General features: G+C 30.4%; 1 protein-coding gene across 1 annotated transcript; it reads left to right on the top strand.

The window, feature by feature from the left end:
• The first annotated feature begins 13,830 nt into the window (after positions 1-13,830).
• Positions 13,831-18,139, top strand: LOC117915859 (8-hydroxygeraniol oxidoreductase-like). The gene is made up of 7 exons (XM_034831590.1): positions 13,831-14,013; positions 14,190-14,332; positions 14,436-14,473; positions 16,357-16,759; positions 16,971-17,207; positions 17,325-17,483; positions 17,852-18,139. The coding sequence occupies exons 1-7, from the start codon at positions 13,872-13,874 to the stop codon at positions 17,960-17,962; spliced, it is 1,233 nt and encodes a 410-aa protein (XP_034687481.1). The 5' UTR covers positions 13,831-13,871; the 3' UTR covers positions 17,963-18,139.
• Positions 18,140-22,854: the final 4,715 nt, after the last annotated feature.

Below are 22,854 nucleotides of genomic sequence, written 5' to 3'. Positions count from 1 at the left end.
CTTTAGTTTTTGTTTTTCGGAGCCACTGGCGGCGAAATGCAGTTTTAAGATTGGCTTTAAACGCTGAAATAAGTGGGCTAAGAGAGGGAGCTAGAGTCCAAGGCCAACCCATTTTATAAATGGACATCTTTGTACATGGATTATGCCCATGTTTTATTATTATTATTATTATTATTATTTTTTTTTTTTATTGTTGGCACCCATTCACATCTCTGATTTGCCTTTAAAGAAGAAATAAGAGTGGGAGTGACACATCAGTGGCGACGCTATGGCCTGTAGTGGCGCTCCCAAAATCGTTGTCGCTAAGCGATGCCAAGGTCGACTTTGCATGCCAAAATGGAGATGACGCCTTAATAATGCAACTATGGTGCCAGAACGACACTTGAATAGCATCGTCGACTGGGAACAATGTCGTAACGGCGTCTGAACGCTGCTTGGGACAGTGCCTGGGACGGTGCCTGAAAATGGAGCTTTAGCGGCACCAAAAAGCGCCTTCCAATCCCCAACATGACGTCGTTGACTGGTGGAGTGGTGTCCAGTGCTGCTCCGATCACCTGAAGTGCTCCTTAAGGGGCATCGTAGCGGAAACAACGTCACCGCCGTCACGGGCAGCGATGCTAAACAACTCCATTTGCACGCTGAGGTTTGTCTCTATCCTTGCCCACCATAGCACTATTCCCTACTCTCCCAAAACCCTAATCACTACCCTCCCTAATGGCCTCCGAAGCCGTGCCACGGTTGTTCGTGTTTGGATTTACTCCGGAAGCCGCTTCGAGTGTGACGTCACCAATGGCGTGGCTCATTTTCTGGAATGCATGGTGTTCTAGGGCACGGAAAAGAGGTCGATTGAGGGTTTTGGTGAGGGAAATTGAGAGCATGGCGATCCCAGAAAAAAATAAAATAAAATAAAAATTGGCAATTTCTTAATGATTTTAACATGCTGCTCTGATACCAATTGTTTATGCAACCATTATAAATCCAAGAATGTCTACATAGGAATCTCATGGCAAATCATATAAAGAAATATGCCTTCATTTTATGGAACATACCCGAGTCCATTTTGCGTTTTGTTGAAGATGTATGGATTTTTTAAGGTTGTGGAGAGCACCACCTTTCTTTTGAATTCTTTCTTACGATGGGAGCGGGAGAGAACATGTTTTTTTTTTTTTTTGTTTCAAAACGTTGTCATCATCTATGGAACAGATACTGACACTTGGATTTATACCCTCCTGCCTTAGGGACCATACCCTTTGGCTATTGGGCCTCACGAGTATTAAGCCCATCATCTAAGGTCCGTGACGGCATTGGGCTCTACACATAAGTGGCCCATACTCTTGATCAAATAGTAATCGTATATATATGGATAGCTAAATCCTGAACAATGGTTAATATAACGTAGGTCCATATTTATTCTATCATAATAAGCAAGTGTCAACAGAGGTGCTTGAAGCAAGCGATATTGTGAGTACAACTATGGTGAATCCAGTGATACAACTTCAAAATGTGGGTGATATATCAAGTTCAACATTGGCCCTATGTTGTAGGGAGCAGGATCTTCTTTAAATCTTCCCGTGTTAGGACCTGCTTAATGTAGGATGATAGTGCATCCTCCTAGTTTTTAATTTTAGTTGTTTGTTGAACAAGACAAGATGTTTTTTTTTGTTTGTGGGATGCTTTTGGAAACTTGTGTTTGAAACTCTATGCTACACTCTATTTCAATCTTTGCATGTAGCTTGATTTGGTTGTATGTTGACTACTACATGTATGCAATTCTTTAGTTTATGCAAACATGGAGATTGGATTATGGTTAGGCTTTGCACATGAGAAAGAATAACTATTGTACCAATTGTTCGAGGTGCACACCAATTGGCTATCCACAATCCAATTAATTATGTATTGATCCTCTTGTGGCGGGTCACCGCTATGAAATTGGGGCTTACAATCAGGCTTGTGTTAAAAAAGAATGGCCCAATCATACAACCTCGAGGCTTATTATGTCATTAGTTATTTTTTAGGGCAGTTGCAGTAGCTTGATGGAGCTCAAGAGATGTGGCCTTGGTTTACTGTTCACATTGGTCACACTACGTTATTCATATAAAGAGTATTCTGCTAGCTATACAATATACATAGGAACAAAAAACTTAAAAATGGGCTAATAAGTAGTTTTAGTCAAGTGTAGTACATTTTTTTTAAGTAAACTTGGTTCCATGGATGCAATAGTTGAGTGCCATTCGGGTAGGTGAGCCAATAGATACTTGCAAAACGTGACATAAGCTGCCGAGGAATATTGCTATGAGACTTTTCCACTAAGTGGGGTCATAGTATGAGCTAATCTAGCTTTTGCATCAAGTGGAATTGTCATAGAAAGATTCTCCATAAGAGCTTATAGTTCGGGTTAGAGTCTTGACCACTTTATTTGTTGAAAATGGTCTTTGAAGAGTATGTTGGGTGGGCTTCTTTTCATTGGAGAGATAGTCCACACTTTTTCTTGATAAAGAGTTATAGGTATACTATTTTAAGAAGAACTCGCAAAGTAGGCGAAGCCATCCATTGACTTTTCAGGCGCTTAGTAAGGCCATATGAGGTAGATTGTTGTAAATTGATAGGAAAAATTTAGAAAAATAGTCCTTCGCGACTGCCTACTAACATCATGAATTGTTGATAATGATAAAAATGTTTGATTAGATTTTCCATGCCATTGTAAAGGTCGAAACTTTAGGTCACATAATGAGTAGACGACTCTTTTTGAATCAAATAGGGAACTATATGTGATGCTCATGCTAGGTTCCAATGCTTTGATGTCTTTAGGGCTGAGTTGACTCGTAATTTTAACCAATGGGCCTTCAAACATAATTCTTTATACTTGGATCCCAACTTTGTCTGACTCCAAGCTCGGTCATGAATTTTTAATTTGGGGTAGCTAATGGAGTTGCAGTGTCTTGTAATGCTATTCTCTGTTTTGTGGGATCACCAACCATGAATTGGAGGCAAGGTAGACGAGTAGCACATGAATTCCGAACAGTTTGTGGCTGAATTATGGTAGCTTGAGATATCCAATTTGTTGTTTGAATTATATTACCATAAGGTAGACATATTCTACAGTTTATCTTGCCTTAGGATAATTCCTACGTCATAAATCAATAGACAAGTTCAATTGCTTAGTTCACATGCAATAAATAGAATTTGTAATGTTTTTAAAGCAGATAGTAGGAAAAGATTTAGGTTGAGTTCTTCACATAGTGGAATTGTTGGACTTGATTACTCAGGTTTTGATGATAATTCAACTTTTCCATTAGAAAGTCCATCCATAGACTTTTTATTAAAGGTTTTGTCATAGGGTTAATGCATGCATGAGACAAGAGGAACTACATATCTTTTCCTCTGGGTCACAAGATTGCACAAGGCTGTTGTTTTTTTATTTTATTTTATTTTTTATTGTGTAACGGCTGATACATTTTATTGTAGGGTTGTATTTATTTATTTATTTTTGTTGGTTGGCATCATAGGTTGGTAGTCTCGACTTGCTAAGTGCTACAAGTTAGTAATGTCTTCTTTTGAGGGTCAGGTCTAACAGTTCACCAATCCTTGAGGTAGGTTTCTGTTAGGGTACCTATCTTTGGGTGAGTTGACTTTAGGTAGCTCCTTTACAAAGGTCGATCTTGGTGTAAAGTTAACCTATATTTAGAGGTACAACCTAACTTAGTGCAAACAAGTGTGACCTATACCTAGGGGTATGAATGTTAGTTTAGCAAAGGGATATTTCGAACTAAGATGACTAATATGGTTGAGTGGTGTTTTAAGTTAGTGTTTTCTCCAAGGTTCTTAGAAAGGACACCTTGAGATTTTTCCTGGTTCTTAGAAAGACCACTAGTAAGTCTTTATTTTGGGTCTACTTTGGTTTTAGGTTTTTGGTTGAAAGGTTTTTCAAACTTGTAAGGTGGTAGTTTTTCACTACTTTTCTTTATATGATAAAATAAATGATCTAAAAACTCATAGAATAGATGTGCTAAAGAAGACTTATTTAGACTTTGGCTAACCATTTGTTGAGGTGCATACACAGGCTATCATCAAGATCATTCTCATGCACTTTAATCGCCCATTAAGGTTGGGTAAAATGAATGACCTCTTATGACGTACCTAATTTTAAATTTCCCATACTACTTCGAGGTCCATGTTCACTGTATGCTATTTGAAAAAATAAAGGCTATGCTTAAGTGAGACAAACACCCAAGAGGGGGGTGAATTGAGTTTTTCAAAAACTTTTTTTTTTTTAACATAAAAAATTCAAGCACAATATAATAAAAAATAAAGAGATAGAGTTAGAGAATTCAAACTCAGATTTTATAGTGCTTCGACACTTCCTTGCCTACGTCCACTATCCTCTATCTCCTAGCTGAGTGAGTGTTCCACTAACTTGAAGCTTAATATTCCAATCTTCTTACACTTGGATTCCGACTCAAATGAGCTCTTACACAATCTTTTCAAGATTCAAACCTCTTGAAGGCTTTAACACTTAGTTTTTACAAGAATGAACCCTCAACCTAGCTAAAAAATAACTCAAATACAAAACAAAACTAGGATGACTTACAAGGGTGCACTAAAAGATATGCAAGTGGGGATTTATTGCACTAAGAAAGAAATTAGAGCTTTTAAGCCAAGAATAAGTGGGTAGACAATTGATTTCAAGTGTTCTATATGTATCATAAATGAAGTGGAGTTCTCAATTTATAAGTTTCTAAGCTCGGGAGCCAAGAAAAACAAAAGACAGTCTTAACCGGTCGAGCTGGGGGTCGATCGGTTCACTAGTTGTTGGAGCATTTAATGCTTTGGCAGGTTACCGTTGCCTCAACTGGACTTCGACCGGATAAGGGCAACTGGTCGACCGGTTCCCCAACCGGTTGAGCCAATTGGCCAGATCATCGACTAGTTCAACCTTTTAGCCCCGAAAACCTATCTTTTTCAATTCTTTTCTTTTCTAACACTTAGGTAAGGTCTTTAGGTAAATTAATATGCCAATTTTGAAACGTTTTGCCTAAGGTACATTTGATAAAACTCGGGTTTTAATGAAATCGAAATTTTAAAGAATAAACTGAGTTTTCAAATATGCATGAAAAAGTATGAAAAACCTAAGTGCACCCATGCATTCATCTTACATTCATTTCCTATGATCAAAAGTCTTCCAAAAGTCTCGATCTTGTATCCATTTGGTCATTTGATGAATTTTCGAATTTATACCCGAGATTCTTTACCATTCAAACCAATTAGTCACTTAACCATGATTTTTTTATCATTAATACCTGATTAGGAGAACCCTTGGGCTAACAATCTCCCCATATTTGATGATGACAAACCTTGGTTATCTAGGAGATAAAGAAATCTCCCTCTCAAACACTACTAATGACTTTTGTAGCCTCTTAACTCTGGATGAGTGTTTTTGTCCAAGCATGAGATCGTAAGCAAGTTTTGTCCCAAAAAAAGAGAGTTTGACACTGCCAATACATAGGTGTTAAGCAGTCGGAAGTTGGTCAATCTCTTGAGCAAGTTGAATCGAGATGCAACATGTCTTAGGTGGTTGGTTAGATAGAGATTCAATTGTCAATTTTGAAGATAAGAGTGTTGGCTAATAGATACAAGCAAGACTGCTTTGCTAGCCTTTGAGAATGAGGTACCCTTGGTTGCTCGAGATGAAAATCATCTATATAGTCGAGGTGGAGATCATCCAGATTTTGGTACTATGGGCTTGTAAATAAGTCACTGACCATTTTCCAATGTGTAATAGATAATGAATCAGCAGGCTCTAGTTTCCGTACTTGCTTCTCTTGTTATGTAAACATAGATATAACCACGGACAAGGAAGAGTAAGTCATAACATCTGTGGTTCAGGTCATGGAACCTCAAGCTCTGAAGTTACCTTGAAACCTGACCTCAACCAATACCTTTGAAGATAGGCACCTCAGTAGAAGACCACCATAAGATTGAGTGAAGTGCGAGACCTATAGTTGGTGTATAAGAAAGTAGGCACCCTAGCGAAAGACCACTTCTAGATCACACAAAATGTGAGGCTTGGCTGTCAAAAAGTAAAGTCAACCATTTTTGACATTTAGCATAAAAAAACTCCTAACACATCCTATGACCATGCCCATTAGTCACATCAACAATAGGTTAAAGACAAACAACATAAAAAGGAAAAGCAAGAAGGAAGATGAAACCAAAGAAAAAATAGAAAAAGAAAGTAGACTTTCGTATCCCCGTTGAAGGATTCATTTTTCCCATATGAAGAGAAAGAATATGTTATTTCAATTTGTATTTGTTTTTCTTGAATCCCATATTTCTGAAGCTTCAAAACTTATTCTTTCTTGAATATCACACAAGACATAAATAATTGAAGAGAAAATTTTAAAAAAGGAGACTTCCCTAGAAAGATTCAACTTCACTTTCGATTTTTCAAGATGACTTCTTGTTTAAGCTAAGCATGACTTAGACATTCCCATAGACGGTGCCAAATCTGGAAGCAATTTTCCTATTAAACTTTGTGTTTTTCATCGTCTTTCCTACAATGGGCTTTCTCACCCTTTATATATAGTAGTGTTTGTTGACTTTTTGGGTCAATTATGGTGTTGTTTGCAACCTTTTAGCTGAATTTTTGGTCGAGAAACATGAGCTCTATCAGTACAAGCATCCCAATGATCATATGGGGATTTCTGGTGGTAACTTTGGTGGATAGTACCTAGGGAATATATATTTTCTTTGATGTAGGGTTGGAATGAGTTGCATCATTTGAGGACTACTTGGGACGACATGTACCTAATTTTTTGTATGATCGCAAAGAATATATAAGTTGGTGATGGAAGCATAAGAGGGTTTTGTGCATGATAAAACAAAGGGCATTAATGGTTATGAAGGTGGAAAGAAGTCACTACTACCGAATGTCCCATTTGCTTGGAAGGCTTCCAAGATGGAGACGTATGTAGGGCTCTTCCCAAATGCAACCATGTCAGAATGTGTAGTCTCATGGTTGTTGGACAACAACACCTACCCTATGTGGACCCGTATTTTTCAAGCGCATCCCCACTTGAATGGTGAGACTCGCTTTTCATTTATTTGTGAAAAATTGATTTTTAGAAAAAAAACTTGAAGTCATTACTTATTTTAATTTTTTAAAAAGGGAAAACAAAATAAGAAAGAAAACCTGTGTGACTCCTTATTTGGAAAAAACATGTTTGCAAAAACAAAATTTAGATCCAAGGGTCAAGTTACTCATTGGGAAGGTACGGTGGTGAGCCGTAGCACCCCTCTAAGCCCATATACGAACAACCTCTAATAAACAAATTAAGGAAATTGTGACAATTAATTAATTAATTAATTATGGATATCAAGAAAAATAATCATGCAAATGAGTATGTACAAATCATGATGAAAATCAATATACACAAAAATAATGATGAAATTTAATTACAAGAATATACAAAATAAATAACAAGAGAATTATGTAAAATGATTTATTGAACTAAATAAAAAAAGATATTAAAAAAAATAGTTTTCAAGAAACCTTAAAGATTTTTATTAAAAATGATTTGAATTAATGATTCCAATTTATTTATTTACAAAAAAGAGTTAATTTAAAAAAAAAAGTTATTTACACTTATTGTATCAAAAGAATTTATTACAAAATTTCAATTTGGGTACAAAAATTATTTTTACTTGTTTTTAATAGAAAATAATGAATTTTTACAATTTTATTTATAAAAGTATTTTAATTTGTTTTCATTTAAGAAAAGTGACTTATACAAATTATTAAAAAAAAACTTTATTTGCCAAAGAATTTTTAATTTAAAATTAATTTTTGGGATAACTTTATTTACAAAACAATTTTTCAAATTCTATTAAAAACAATTTTTTTTTTCCGGATTTTTCTAAATGAATTTTTATTATAAAAAAAACTTTCTTTTATTAAAAAGAATATTTTCTGAACTATTATTTTATTAAAACATGTTTGTTGAATTGTTCCTCTTATTTAAACAAAATTTCTAAATTGTTCATGTTCAATTCTGGACATATCAAGTAAATATATACAAATAAATACTTACAGAAACCAATAAAAATAAAACCAAATAGAAGTGGAAAATAAAACGTGTACCCAAATAAACTTATAACAAGTTCAATGCTCCATTTATAGCTTTTCGAGTCTCACTTTCTCCCATAAAATTCCATACTCCACGTGTCATAAATCCGTACTTAGCTAACAATATTGCAGAATGAGTCCATGCAAAAACAAAAATAGTCAAAATGTAAATATCCAAAAATATGTAGAGTCCAAAATAATTATTTAAACCCAAATTCAAACTTTAAATTGGTCCAATAAATTTTTGCCAATAAAAATAGACCCAAATTAATAAATATAACCCAATAAAAATATCCTTCATGTCAATAGCCTTAGTCCAAACTTTCTAAGTTAATCACAAAAATACAACACAATTAGCCAAACCCAAAATATCACAAAACAAAATAAATTCAATTAGGCCCAATTTTAATATCTCATAATCCAAAATAAATGAGCCCAAATCAATATCAAGTTTAAAAATGCTAGCCTAAAATCCATGAATAACAATAATACATACATATACTAACAATAAACCCGATCAAACATTTCAAAAGCACAATATCCATGAACCCAAATCAATAAATGAATCCAAATTGAAGTCCACAATCTAAATCAATTACTGTGCAAACAAAAAAAAAAAAGAAATAAAATAAAATATAGTAAAAAAGGAAATTTACCCTTTTTTTTTTTTGAAGAACTATGGTTGGCAATGGTGAGTGGTGGAGGGAGAGAGAATGAGTATGGTAAGAGGAGAGTAAATAATAATAATAATAATAATATTAAAAAGAAATGAAAGAAAAGAAAATAAGAAGGAAACAAAAGAAGGGTGTTTGGATGGAGAGAAATGGAGGGAAAATGAGGGAAATAAAAAAGACGAAAAAAAAATTTGGGCTACGAGAAAAAGAGAAGAGAGAAAAGATGGAAGAGAGGAGAGGGATGGTATGGGTCTCAGGTGGGGTTACGGGCATGAGAGAGAAAGAGTGAGTGGGGTGGTGGGAAAAGTTAGGAAAAGATAAGAGAAGTACAGACATGAGAAAGAAAGAGTGGGTGGGTGGTCGGGGAAGGTAGGAAGAGAGAAGAGAGAGGAAAGAGAAAAGAAAAGAAAAAGTATAATAATAAATTAATAATAATAATAATAATATACAAAATAATAAAAACTAATAATTATAAGGTGAGTGGACAAAAAATATCATTGGGGATTTAAAATCTAAGGACAAAATTAATGTAAAAATAAAATTGAGACAAATTTTGGAGTCTATACTTAGTCAATACTTACTTTTTTGAATAAAATTGTAAAATTTTGCTTTCAATAAAAATAATAAAATTCAATTCTTTTAAATAAAATCAAATTAAAATATTCTCTCATAAATAAATTTATAAAAATCCTTCTTCAAGTTATTTTTAACCATTATTTCGCTAATAAACAAAAATTGAATTGAATTACTTTGTTGAAAATGAAAATTGTAAAAATTTATTCTAGCAAAAGTAAATAAAATAAATAAAAATCATCTTCTTGTAAATCAAATAATATTCAAACTTTTATCTTTAAATGAAATTGCACTTAATAAATTCCTTTAATAAAAAACAATAAAAATGATTTGAAAATGAATTTTGAATGCGAATAAAATTAAATATTTTATAAATAAATGGAAGCAAATTATTTGAAAATGAATTTGAATGCGAATAAAATTAAATCTTTTATAAATAAAAGGAAGCTTTGTGAATAATTAGATTGATTTTTAATGAAAATAAATTCTTTCAAGATTTTTTTAAAATTGTATGATGATATTTGAAATAATAAAATTTATCTAATAAATCATTTTGTATATTTATCATGTATCAATTTTGTATATTTGTGTAATTCACTTTTATCATTGTTTCGACGTACACTTTTATTATTTTTTTTGTCGTATCCATGATTTATTGATCAATTGTCATAATTTTTTTCATTTGTTTAGTAAAGATAGTAAGTATATGAGCTTGAAGGAGTGATACGATTTATTATCATATCTTCCTAATAGCTAACCTCACCTCAAAATCCAATTTCGATTTAGATTTATGCTTTTTTCAAATAAGGACTTATACAAAGTTTTATTTTCTATTTTGTTTTCTCTTTTAAAAATAAATTAAAATAAATGATGACTTAAATTTTTCAAAAATCATTTTTTTCATTAAAAAAAATAAAAACTATCACGATGTGATGCACATGAAAAATACGGGTCCATATTAATATGTTTATATTTTCTTCTTATTATAATTTAAATGATAATATTAAAGAAAAAATTATGAAACATTTTAATATCTTAGTTGTTTTCGTATAACTTTACTTTTGTATAATTATTTTAATTAAAATAATATATAAATAATGTATATTAATGATATTACGATAATATCATGGTTCAACAATACTCGGATTATTGAATCATGATACGATGAATTTTTGGTTCAATAACTAGCTTAGAAACCATGAGATAGCAAGATATATATATATTTTTTTGAAAAATTATATTCTTTAAAAAACATATTACAGATCAAATATTTATCAATTTAAATTCCATAAAAAATACTTAATGTTAAAACAAATAATGGAACACTTCTCTAAGTATTACGCAATACATTTTTTATATGAAAACGAGGTAATGAAGTACTTATCAACTTCATCAAAGTCAACATCATTGTTGCAAAATTTAACTTCATTTTTCAAATCGGTTGAAAGAGAGTAGGAGATAAAGACATTTATTAATTGTTTGTTTTCCTCGTACACGTGAAACATAAAATGATGGTGAGGAGCATGCTCAAGAATTTTTTTTTTTCCTACAATTTTTTATTTCTTGGTTGGTTTTGCATTTTTCAAAATAAAAATTTGAGAAGTGTCAATGTTCTTGACAAATCATTAACAAAAGAGAGAATTGTGTTTTGGGCCCAGTTGGACCCAAAAATTAACATTTGGCTCATTTATCATGCATATTTAAGCCCAAGACCCAAACAAAGTATGAAAATTAAGATGAAGGATATCGTCCTTCATTAATCCCTAAAATATCCTTAACTCTTATATAGACATAAGTGAGTGTGAATTTCAATTTTTTTTTGTGTTTTTTTTCCTTTTCTATTCCTTATTAAGTATTACTCATTTCTAACTTTTTTTTTTCTTCCAATCTATATTTCTATTTTATGTCAAATAAAAAGCAATAATGTTTTTTTGTTTTTTATTTTTAAAGATATTGAATCTTTTTGCTCTTATTATAAGTAATGATAAAATTTTTGAGATTTTTTATCCAAATATTTTTTTTATCTTTTTGTATTCATCTTTTAGTTTAATTTTTTTATTTTTTATTTTAAATTTATATTACCCTTTCATTTATATTTTTCTCTTATTATTAATTATTTTTTATATTTGCTACATTAACCATATTTTAAAAAATTTTAAAATTGACTATCACTTCACTCTATTATATATATATATATATATATATATATATATATATATATATATCATTTTAGCTTTTTAATTTTTAATGTTTTTATTTTAAAATTTTTTAAAAGATAAATTTATTGGAAAAAATAACTAAGATATGAAGTTCTAATATTATATTAATAATTTTTCTTATTCAGATAGACTAATGCAAAGTATTTTGATTCACAACAAGAAATTTGTCAATACAATTTTTTAGTAAAACTTTAGAAATTAAGTTTCAAATAAAATATATCATATGAAATTTTATCTAAAAATTATTGAAAGTGGTATTTAATTTTTTTATTGACTTTCAAACTTATCTATTTTTTTTTACTTGAAAGGTAATAGAACATGTTTAGAAAAAAAATTAGTTTTTCATTTTTTAAATAAATGAGTATAAATATATTAAAAGAATTAAATAATCTAAGTAAAAAATTTGATAAATATGATTATAATTTTAAATATAGATTCATTTGGATAAAATTTCACAAAAAAAAAATAGTAGAAAGAAATAACATTGCTAAAACTATAAAAACAAAATATGCAATTACAAAAATTTGATGATGAAATTTAAAAATAAAATTCGAAACAATTCTTGAGTGAGAGAATTTGAGTGGGGAAAAAATATTTGAGTGGAAAAAAATGGGAAAGTTTTTCAAAATCACTTGAAATCCTTAACAAAAAGTAGTCTTATACACCCTTGTACAATTAGTAAATTTGTCTTGTACAGTTAGTGTATCCTTATACAATAACTCAAATTTCATACATTATCTCATGAATATCTGACAATAGGTCGGTTAACCATGTTTGCATTGGTTTGGTTTTAAAAAAAAAGAAAAATTGTTATATAATTTTGTTTTACAATCATCATAAGTGAGGTACCTATTCAAGTGACCATATACAAGTTGGATAAAGTGCATGAGATGAATGTATGCTTAACCAATGTGTGTAAGGAATGTCATTTATCATCGGTTAGGGGAAATAAACAAACAAGTTTTTCAGAATCACTTAAAATCCTTTATAAATAATAGTCTTGTACACCTTTGTATAGTTAGTATATTTGTCATGTACACTTAGTGTAAATACCTTGTACAGTGACTCAAATAAAACGTTATTTTATTTTATTTTCAATGCAAAATGTAATTAAAAATAAGACAAAAAATTACTTAAAAACTATTATTTAAGCCAAGTTTATTTATTTATTTTCTTTTATTTTTGAAAATAAAGAAAAAAGAATAAAAAATTTATTTAACCATGAGAAATATGAATATAAGATCAGTTGGAAAATTTCAAATTTGTTTATTTATTTCATTTTATTTTTTGAATTAAAGAAATAAAAAATAAAATATTTATTTAATCATTAAAAATATTGATATAAGATATGTTAAAAAATAGAAATAACCCCAAATTTATTTACTTATTTCATTTTATTTATTTAAATTAGAAATTAATTTATTTTAATAGATTAAAATATGCACAATTGATTTATTACTTTGTTAATTATGGATATATTAAAATTTTCTATTAGATAAAAAACAAATAAAGAAAATAAAATTAAAAAAGTAATAAATATATATAATTTAGTTATTTAATTATTTTTCATGTAAAAGATAGTTCCACTAAAAACACATAATTGATCAATTTCTTTATTTAATTGTAAACATACTATATTTTTTTTATTACTATTAAAATAACTAATGGAAAAAAAATAAAAATGAATAATCAATTAATGAAATTTAATTCTTTTTATTATTTTCATATAAAAAATAGTACTAAACAAGGTTTTCAATTTTATTTTTAAAAATAGTTTTCATTTTTTAATTAAATGTTTTTTCAAAAAGAAAATATAAAAAATATAAATCATATTACTATTTTTTAGAAAGTATTTTTTAAAATAGTTTTTGAATATAATTTTTCTTTATTTATAATTTAATATAGAAAATAGTGTTGATTTTCAATTATTTATCATTTTAAAAAAAAAAAACAATAAAAAATCCAAATTGCTAAAATAGAATTATTATGGTTGCATGAATAGTTATGTAATAAAGACAAAAAAAACTTATGTGAAAGGTCATTGGGTATTTTAGTCGATTACTATTTTATATTCTTAAAAGGTAATATATAGAAATTTGAAAAATATATTGGTCTTTTAATATTTTATATCATTTTCATATTTTGAAGAGTAGAACACAATTCTTCCTTGACAAAAAGCAAAGTATAATAATTACGTACTTTTTTTAATTTTATTTTATTATTTATCCCATTCCAGCCTTTATCCTCCTCCTCATCCTTTCCCAGGTTCTTCTCGACTTCGACATGAAGATGCACATTCGGAGTATCTTATCCTCCTACTTGACCAGGAAGGCAATCAGTAAAAGCCCCATTTTTAGATCTCTTGGCCAAAACCATTTCTTTACCAGCAGTACCTCCCGGTCCAATCAAGTCATCACTTGCAAGGGTAAGCTTCAGATTTCATTCTCTGTTTTAGCATTTACCAGCAGTACCTCCCGGTCCAATCAAGTCATCACTCCCTCAATTTTTTACAAATTTTGAGAAAAAAGCATGCGGATTTGCTTCGTATCAGCTAAGGTTTCTGGGTTGATCCATAATTCGACAATGTATGATGTTTGACAGCGGCGGTGTGTTGGGGAGTAGGGGAGGCAGTGAAGGTGGAGGAGATACAGGTAGAGCCACCCAAATCGTCTGAAGTTCGGGTTAAGATGCTGTATGCTAGTATCTGCCACACAGACATCTTATGTTGCTCAGGATTTCCAGTGGTGAGTATCCCTTACACCAGTTTCTTCCATGAACGTGTAGTTTTGTAATCTGATCTCCGTTTTTATTGGGTAGCATCATTTGGGTGTTTGTGTTTGATTTCAGCCTCTGTTTCCAAAAGTTCCAGGCCATGAAGGTGTTGGGTAAATTTTTCTGTCTTTCACCACTCTTAGAGAAGATCTTTTGTGTGTTTTATCTTCTGTGTTTAAAAGTAGATGCGATCAAACAATAAATAAAAAGGAACAAAAAAGAAGAAGAAGAGGAAACCCCAAATGAACTTCAGATCTCAAACGGCAGAAAAAACAAGGCAAGTGATCGCTGTAGTTCTGAAAAATGACTGGTGGTTGGAATAGTGTTTTTATGCGCGAATGGCAACGGTCAGTTAATGAGTGGCAGGCTGACCTTTTTGAAATTTCCTTTTCCTTGACCGAAGTTCATGACCGGACTTCTTCCTACAGCCAGCCACTTGCCTAAAATGTTGATTTTTCTGTAGTTCTTGCCCTTGAAGCATATAAAGGCTCTTTGCGTGAAGAGGCACTAGTACTCTTTCATTAGCCCTCTTCCCCCCGGCATTCACATTCCATTTTCTTCTTCATCTCACCTATGGACTTGGAAGGAAAAGATAGCCCTTCTTCCTTATTTGCTTATTTGTTTTACGAGTGTGCTCAAGATTGGAATATTATTAGGCACGTTTTCCCTCTTATATTAAGTAGGGCGAGTGTCTCAAGACCATTGTTGTTGTGTACGGGTAATGAAATAGATACCTTTCTTTTTGCACTTAGGAAAGAGCACTGCTAGCATGAGAGCCAATCTTCTTCAATAGGGTTTGTAAGTCGGATTTCGTTATTTGAAAGCTCTATAAAAATTTATAAAATGTAACGCTTCTCTATAAATTATAGAAGTTTCACCGCACCAACAGCTCCCATTTTTAAGCTTTCATTTGAGTTCACAAATTGGCACAAACTCTTGACCAGGGATCTCATGAAAAGAAAGGTCCCTTCCTTTTGTTATAATCGAAGAAGTCAAGGCTCTATAAAGAGTCAACTGTAAGGCTTGAGAGGGGATCGATCACTAGGGAGATAGAGAGGGTTGTTCGTCTCGACTAATCCATTAGGGGTTGAAGCTTTGGGCATAGCCCCCAAGGAGGAGTAGAGTCCAACAATATTGAGCTCCAAAATAGAGTTTCTATTCAAATCCCTACTGAACAAGATGCCTTAAGGAGAATAGCGGAAGTAGTGTGCCAAATAGCATTCACAAAGAAATGGTGTAAGCGAAAGGGAAGTCACAATGGTTAGTGGTTGCCGGATGAGTTTTTCTTATCTAATTTCCCCTTTAGAAATGAGACAATAAGCCCATCAACATGGAAGCTTCTACTAACTTTTAAATAAATTTTTATAATAAAAAATAGTTGTTTATCCAAGTTAATTTGTAAGATAATAAATATGATGAAAACAATGTAAGTGAAAGATAATATTAATTTTAAAATAATAAAATAATTAAATGTATAATTATTTTTTATTTTTTCTGAAAAGTAAGTAAAAGCTCAAAAAGGAATTTTTTTTTAAATGAGATCACTTGCTAGTATCATATATGATAGATGGAGATTAAATATGATAAAAAGTTATTAAAAAATAGATTAAATAAAAGTAATTTTGTCATCAAATCACCCCTATCACTCAAAAAGGTGATAAAAAAGTTAACAAAAAAAAAGTGGTAAAATAATCACATTTTCCTATAAAATTTGGAAAGGTTCTAAAAATATAGTGCTAGAATGTCTTATAATAACTAATTATTGATAGTTTTCTTTATTTTTTGAATTGGGAAAATGTGACATAAAAGGATCAAAGAAGCAATAAAAAATGGAAGGCAGTGAAAAAAATGGTTGGTGACTAGTTATTGATGTTCTCCTATTGTCTCTTAAATAGAAATATTGAAAGTTGTGTAAATCTTAAAATAATTTTCATTACAAATCTTTTTTTTTTAATAATAACTAATTAATAGAAATTATGATTCCTTGTGAATGCAGCATGGTGGAGAGCGTGGGCGAAAATGTGATAGCCTTGAAGGAGGGAGATCTAGTTATTCCAACCTATTTAGGGGAGTGTGGAGAATGTGAAAATTGTAGGTCGGGAAAGACCAATTTATGCCTCGAACACCCCCTAACTCTTAATGGTTTGATGCTTGATGGCACTTCCAGGATGTCTATTAGGGGCCAAAGGCTCTACCACCTTTTTAGCTGCTCCACATGGGCTGAGTATATGGTTGTGAATGCCAACTACCTTGTCAAGATTGACTCAAGAATAGCTCTGTCAGAAGCTAGCTTCCTCTCATGTGGCTTTTCCACTGGATATGGGGCAGCTTGGAAAGCGGCTAAGGTTGAAAAAGGTTCTAGTGTTGCAGTTCTAGGCCTTGGTGCTGTTGGATTAGGGGTATGTATGGTTAAAGAGTATGATATGCATATTGAATTTAAATTCTACAAACTTTAATATTTAGAAAAATTAGTAGTTTTACATGCATTTCAAATATCCTTTCCTTTTTACACTTTTAAGGCTTAGAAGATTGGAGTCCTCAAAATTTAATACAACATCATATGTAAAAAATGAGCAAAGGCTATTTGTATTGACATGATTTCAAATGCAGGTGCTAGAAGGGGCTCGAAACCAAGGGGCGGCTAGAATAATTGGCATAGACAAAAATGAAAGAAAGCGTGAAATGGGAAAGGCTTTTGGAATGACTGATTTTATAAATCCAAGTAAATCTAATAAACCTATCTCGGAATTAGTTCGTGAGTTGACAGGAGGAGAGGGCGTGGATTATAGTTTTGAATGCAGTGGAATTCAATCTTTGATTAATGAAGTACTTCAACCCACCAAAGTGGTACGCCTTCGGATTTGTATAAATGTAAATCATGTTATATCATTACATATTAAATTGAAGTTACCTCATTTATACAAGCTTTTTGTTTTTGTTTTTAAATGACTTCATTGAGATCAGGGAAAAGGAATGTTGATAGTAATTGGAGCAGGAAACAACGCGAGCGTGGATATTAATTTCTTGACCCTCTTGCTTGGAAGAACAATAAAAGGATGCGTCTTTGGAGGGATCAAAGTCCAGTCTGACATCCCCTTACTAGTTAACAAATGCATCAATAAGGTAAGCTCCTTTTTATAATGAATGTTTCGCAACTCATTGAGAATAATCTCTTATATACCAATTAAAATAACCTTATTTATTTATTTGTGAAGTTCTATCGTTATTTCTCGCGGAATTCAAGTGTTTGAGTTAATACTTTAAAGTGTGTTTGATAGTAATTCTAAAAATCATTTTTAACTTTTTTAATACTTGAAAAGTAAAAAATTTCAAGTATTAAAAGGGTTAAAAACGCTTTCTGAAATTACTATTAAGTAGACTTTTGATCTTAGTTTATCTACTATTAATGTTATTGATCATAATACAATTAGAATTCAAGTTAATTTTATGATGATTTGGGAGAAATTGAGTAAGTTTCTTCTTTGACACAGGAAATTCAAATCGATGATCTTTTAACTCATGAAATTCAATTGGAAGAAATTAAAAAGGCATATGAGCTTTTGAAGCAGCCAGATTGCATCAAGGTTCTCATCAAGATTTAAGTGATCTCAGCAACAATTATAATATGCTCTTATTTTCATCTTTGGATCAATGGTTATATCTATTCCCCAATGGCAAGTAGCCAGACATTAAATAAGACAAGCTTGCAAACTTGAAGATTAGAACCTTTCGCAAGTCAAATTGGTCAATAATATTTCTTCCTGTTGTTCATTTTATAATGCCATGTAGAAAAAATATTTGTAGGCTCCAAAAAATAATTGCTTAAAGATTATAAGAAGCTAAGAAAATATAATCACAATTAAAAATATAGCTTTACAGACATATCTAGCTTTTGTCACCTTGGTGAATTCATATATGTTGTAACCACTACAACTAACTATTTTCTTTTAACTTAGAGATGAATTTATAGATATTAACTATTAGTATCTTCTCTTATAAATGAAGAAACTTATTTTCAAACAAAACCATTAAAAAAATCATTGCGGGCAATGTTGTTTGCATGAAGATTTTTTTTTCTTTTTTAAGAATATACAACTGGCATTGATTCAAACTTATGAGACATTTTTATAAGAGTAAAACTGGATTTGGTCTCCTTAGTCAAGGAAATTAATGATGGGTGTGTGGTCATCAAGCCAAATTAACTTGAAATTTTCTTTCAAGTAAAATGAGATTAATCAATTGAATTTTTTTATCTATTGTTTGACATGTTATTTTTACTCTTTTTCATTAAGTCATGTATTTTGAATCCAAAAATAGGGTCGACATTTTTTATTTTATGTCAAACAAAGATTTTATAACATGTGGATAAAAGGACATTAAAAATAGGGCATTTATTTTTTTAATTTTTTTTTGTTAAAATTAATTTGTTTTCAAACTTATTTCTTAAATTTTATTTTTTTATTGAATAGAAAAAAATTATAAAATTTGTAGAACCCTCGTGCTGGCCACCCGGAGAAGCTGAACGTTTTTATTATTTGGAGTGGGGCCGGTTTACGAAGGAGCCACATGCATGGGACGCATGGCCAAGAACACACCACCACCTCGCCATGGTGGTGGTTGAGATGGGACTGGTTCTGAAAATAGACAGAAGATGAGATAGGGTGCAGGTAGAAAAGAGATGGGGAACGAGTGAGAGAAGAGAAGATTTAGAGGAGAAAAACAGAGATTGAAAAAAAAAAGAAAATGAAGAGAGCTGGGTGGGGAATTTTCAGAGGTGGGGTTTTGAGAGCTGGAGAAAAAAAAATGAGAGCTAGCTGGAGGGGAAGTTTTGAAGGAAGTTGAGGAAAAACGCCGGAGAGGAGGAGAAACAGAGGAAGGGGAGCTGGCTGGCGATTTTTTGGGATTAGGAACAAGGAAAAGCTGGGAGGGGAAGGTTTTCAGATATAGGTTTTTTGGAACAGGGAGGTGAGAGAAAGGCTGGTAGAGTTTGGAGCAGAGAGAAAAATGAAAAGCTGGATGAGAGGCTTGGACGAGGGAAGCTAAAAAAAAAACAGAGTATCAGAAAGCAAAGAAAAAAATAAACTAGGAAAAAGCAGAGGAGCCTTTGTAGAGCATGTCCTTTCTGACTTCTCTCTCCTCTTTCTGTGGTGGTATGACTTCCAACTTCCCTTGAGTACTCAGATCTATCTCAGGTTCTAATGATCTGGGTTCATTATTATTGTTATTATATTTTGTTTTCAATTTCTCAAACGTTTCTGTAATTCCAAAGCCTTTTGATTTATTTGTAGCGTGGTGTTAGTCTGTTGAGTGGAATAAGTTTTTATTTGGTTTCTTTTTTATCTTATTGCTGTTGTGTTGTTGGGTTGATGATGCAACCAATTTCAAGCTATGAATGGTGAGTAAGCTTTAGTGTTGGGGAAGATAGGGAAGGTTGATGATGTGGTGGTGATGGGAATGTTCTAGATCTAGACACTACCATTAAAAATGGAGGTTGAAACTTGATGGATGCTAATATTATGGGTTTGGCAAGTCTTTTTTTATTTATTTATTTTTATTGCTAAACTATCTCTCTCAAATATCCCATCATTTTATTATTCATCCTCACGTGTCAAAATTATATTCTCATAAATTCAATTTTCAAAACTCCTATTTTTAATTACTTTTCAAATAATTTTTCAAAATTCAAAATTTCAAAATTTTGGTTTTTTTTTTTTCAAATAACTTTCAAAACTTCAATTTTCAAATTCAATTTTAAAAACACCAGTTTTCAAACAACTTCCAAAACTCCAATTTTTGAAATTTAATTTTTAAAAGACTTCAATTTCCAAATAATTTTTCAAAATTCTAATTTTAAAATTTAATTTTAAAATTTTCATTCTCAAATAATTCTTCAAAATTTCAATTTTCAAAACTTCCATTTTCAAATAATTTTCCAAAATTCTAATTTTCAAATTTAATTTTAAAATTTTCAATTTTCAAATAATTTTTCAAACTTAGTTCTAAAGAAATCTTATTCTCAAATAATTTTCTAATATTCTAATTTTCAAAATTTCCATTTCCAATACTTTTTCAAAATTCAAAATTTCAAATTTATTTTTTTAATTACTATTATTATTATTTTATTTTTTTTAAAAATTTCATTCTCAAATAATTCTTCAAAATTCTAATATTTTAAATTTAATTTTCAATGCTCCAATTTTCAAATTTAACTTTCAAAATTCCAATTTTTAGATTCAATTTTTGAAAAACTCCAATTTCCAAGTAATTTTCAAAATTCCAATTTTCAAACAATTTTTCAAAATTCCAATTTTCAAATTTAATTTTTGAAATTCCCATTTTCAAATATTTGTTTTTTTAATTCTAATTTTTAAATTTAATTTTCAAGACTTCAATTTTCAAATAAATTTCTAAACTATAGTTTTCTTTCAAATAATTTTAATCTCACTCTAATTTTCAAATATTTTCTAATTTTACCACTTTTCATCCTTCATTAGAGTTTTAAGTCACTAAAAATCCCGTTTTTAAATAAACTTGCTACCTTTCCTTTCAGGTAAGCACTTTCGCAAATTTTCTTTGATTTTAAAATAATTTTTCATTTTCCTTGATTTTTAATAAGCAAAAATGCAATTTTCTTAATTCCAAAATAATGGAATTTGTGAGACTAATTTATGCAAGATAAGATAAATTGGACTTTGATGGGGGTCCTACATATGAGTATTTTTTTTTTTTTTTTTTTCTGATTGTCAACTGTTATACTTAATAAATATTACTTGATCTTTGTCTTACTCTTTGACATGCATGTAATGATTTTATACTTGAGCTAACCTTGTCTCCATGATAACACACTATTACTTGCTGGTACGATCTCACTCTCACTTGGCTTATTTTTATGCATGATTAGTTTTATTATTTGATTATTTTATCAGTATCCATTAATTTCCTTATCAATTGTCACACTTGTTTCACCTTATTTAGTAAAGACCAATTTTTAGGGGTTTAGAGGGGTGCTACAGTCTTTACCATACCTTCCCAATAAGTAACCTAACCCTCGGATCCAACTTGGTTTTTAACAGACCTGTTTTTCCAAATAAGGAGTCACACTTAGGATTTTTCTTTCTTATTTTGTTTTCCCTTTAAAAATAAAACAAAAATAAGTGACAACTCCAAGTCTTTTTCAAAAAAATTAAATTTTCACCAAATAAATAAAAAAACGAGTTTTGTCATCGAGTGAGAACACATTGTGCAAAATGCTGGGTCCATAATATTCTATCTTTCCTAAATGTTAAAAGTAAACTATCATAATTAGTAATGGTTGTGAACTTATCGATTTTTTTTTTCAACTTCTTAATACTTAATTAAAATTCAATATTAAAAAAATAAACAACTTAATACTTAACACTAATAAATATTATTTAGTTTTAAGTTCTATTTAAAAATAAGTAAAAATATACCACCAAATTGTTTTTTATTAATAGTGCTTTCATTGTTATTTTTTTTTAAGAAAATCAATTATGAAGCTTTTAACTTTTATTGAACTCATTTTCAAGAGGATTGTAAAATTTCGAAATGTGTGGAAATTATTTATTACATTATTATATATTTATTTTAATTGCTTTAGATTTTTTAAGCTCTTCCTTCTTAGGTGACAAATAAAATATTTGATTAAAGAACCATTGTAAGGTAGTTTACTTGCTTGTTAGAGTAAGGCTGCATTGATCGAATAGATGACTAAGGCTTAGAATTAATGGCAATTTAATCTAAATACGAGTATTGGCAGCAAATCAAATAGAATAGGTAATTGTTCCATTAGGAGCTCTTGTAAAATTTAAGTAACCAGTGTTGGATAGAAGACTCTGTCAAGAAGATTAATGAAAAAGATTTGTGGTTTCGATTTTATGATTATAGTTTTTTTATTCTTGAAAGAATGATGAAAAATCATTCTAATTTATAATGCGTGTGATTTGTAATCTTGTTGAAACTTTCAATTGCTTTACAGTCAAGGTTTATGTATGATTGTGAAAATGGGAAAAAAAAAATTAATTAATGGGCTGTTAAAAGCCACCTATTGTGACCAAGACTCCTCACGCCCTATGCGTTGCATACTTTAAATTATCATTGTAATCACTGTTTCACTAAAAAAAATCCAAAAAATTACTATGGAATTGAAATAGATGAATAAATTGTGATATTAACATGTCACAAATTTACCAAATTTATATTTATAAAATAGAAAATTTTATCATATCTCTATTAATGTAGTATTTTAAAATTTTGGACTATTAATTAATGTAATTAATTTCAATTATAAGTCATAATTTTCAAACTTATTGGGCAGGGCTATGACAACCCTACCTAATGGATTGCCAAGAATTTTTTTTTTCATATTAGTAAACACATTTTTGGTATAAAAATTATAAAACACGTCATATTGTTTAAAATATATAAATATAAATATATAGTTTTTAATATACACGGAAAATAGGTTACCAATATT

Source organism: Vitis riparia, chromosome 6 (assembly GCF_004353265.1).
Source record: "Vitis riparia cultivar Riparia Gloire de Montpellier isolate 1030 chromosome 6, EGFV_Vit.rip_1.0, whole genome shotgun sequence".
Taxonomy (NCBI): Eukaryota; Viridiplantae; Streptophyta; class Magnoliopsida; order Vitales; family Vitaceae; genus Vitis; species Vitis riparia.
The sequence above is the reverse complement of the archived record's forward strand: the minus strand, read 5'-3'. Positions and strand labels throughout refer to the sequence as shown.

Bases quoted from the DNA above. Each gene is read 5' to 3' on its own strand.
- LOC117915859 (XM_034831590.1), top strand. From the start codon at position 13,872: ATGAAGATGCACATTCGGAGTATCTTATCCTCCTACTTGACCAGGAAG. The intron at 14,474-16,356 runs GTAAATTTTTCT...TTGTGAATGCAG, and splicing joins CCAGGCCATGAAGGTGTTGG to CATGGTGGAGAGCGTGGGCG. The intron at 17,484-17,851 runs GTAAGCTCCTTT...TCTTTGACACAG, and splicing joins TTAACAAATGCATCAATAAG to GAAATTCAAATCGATGATCT.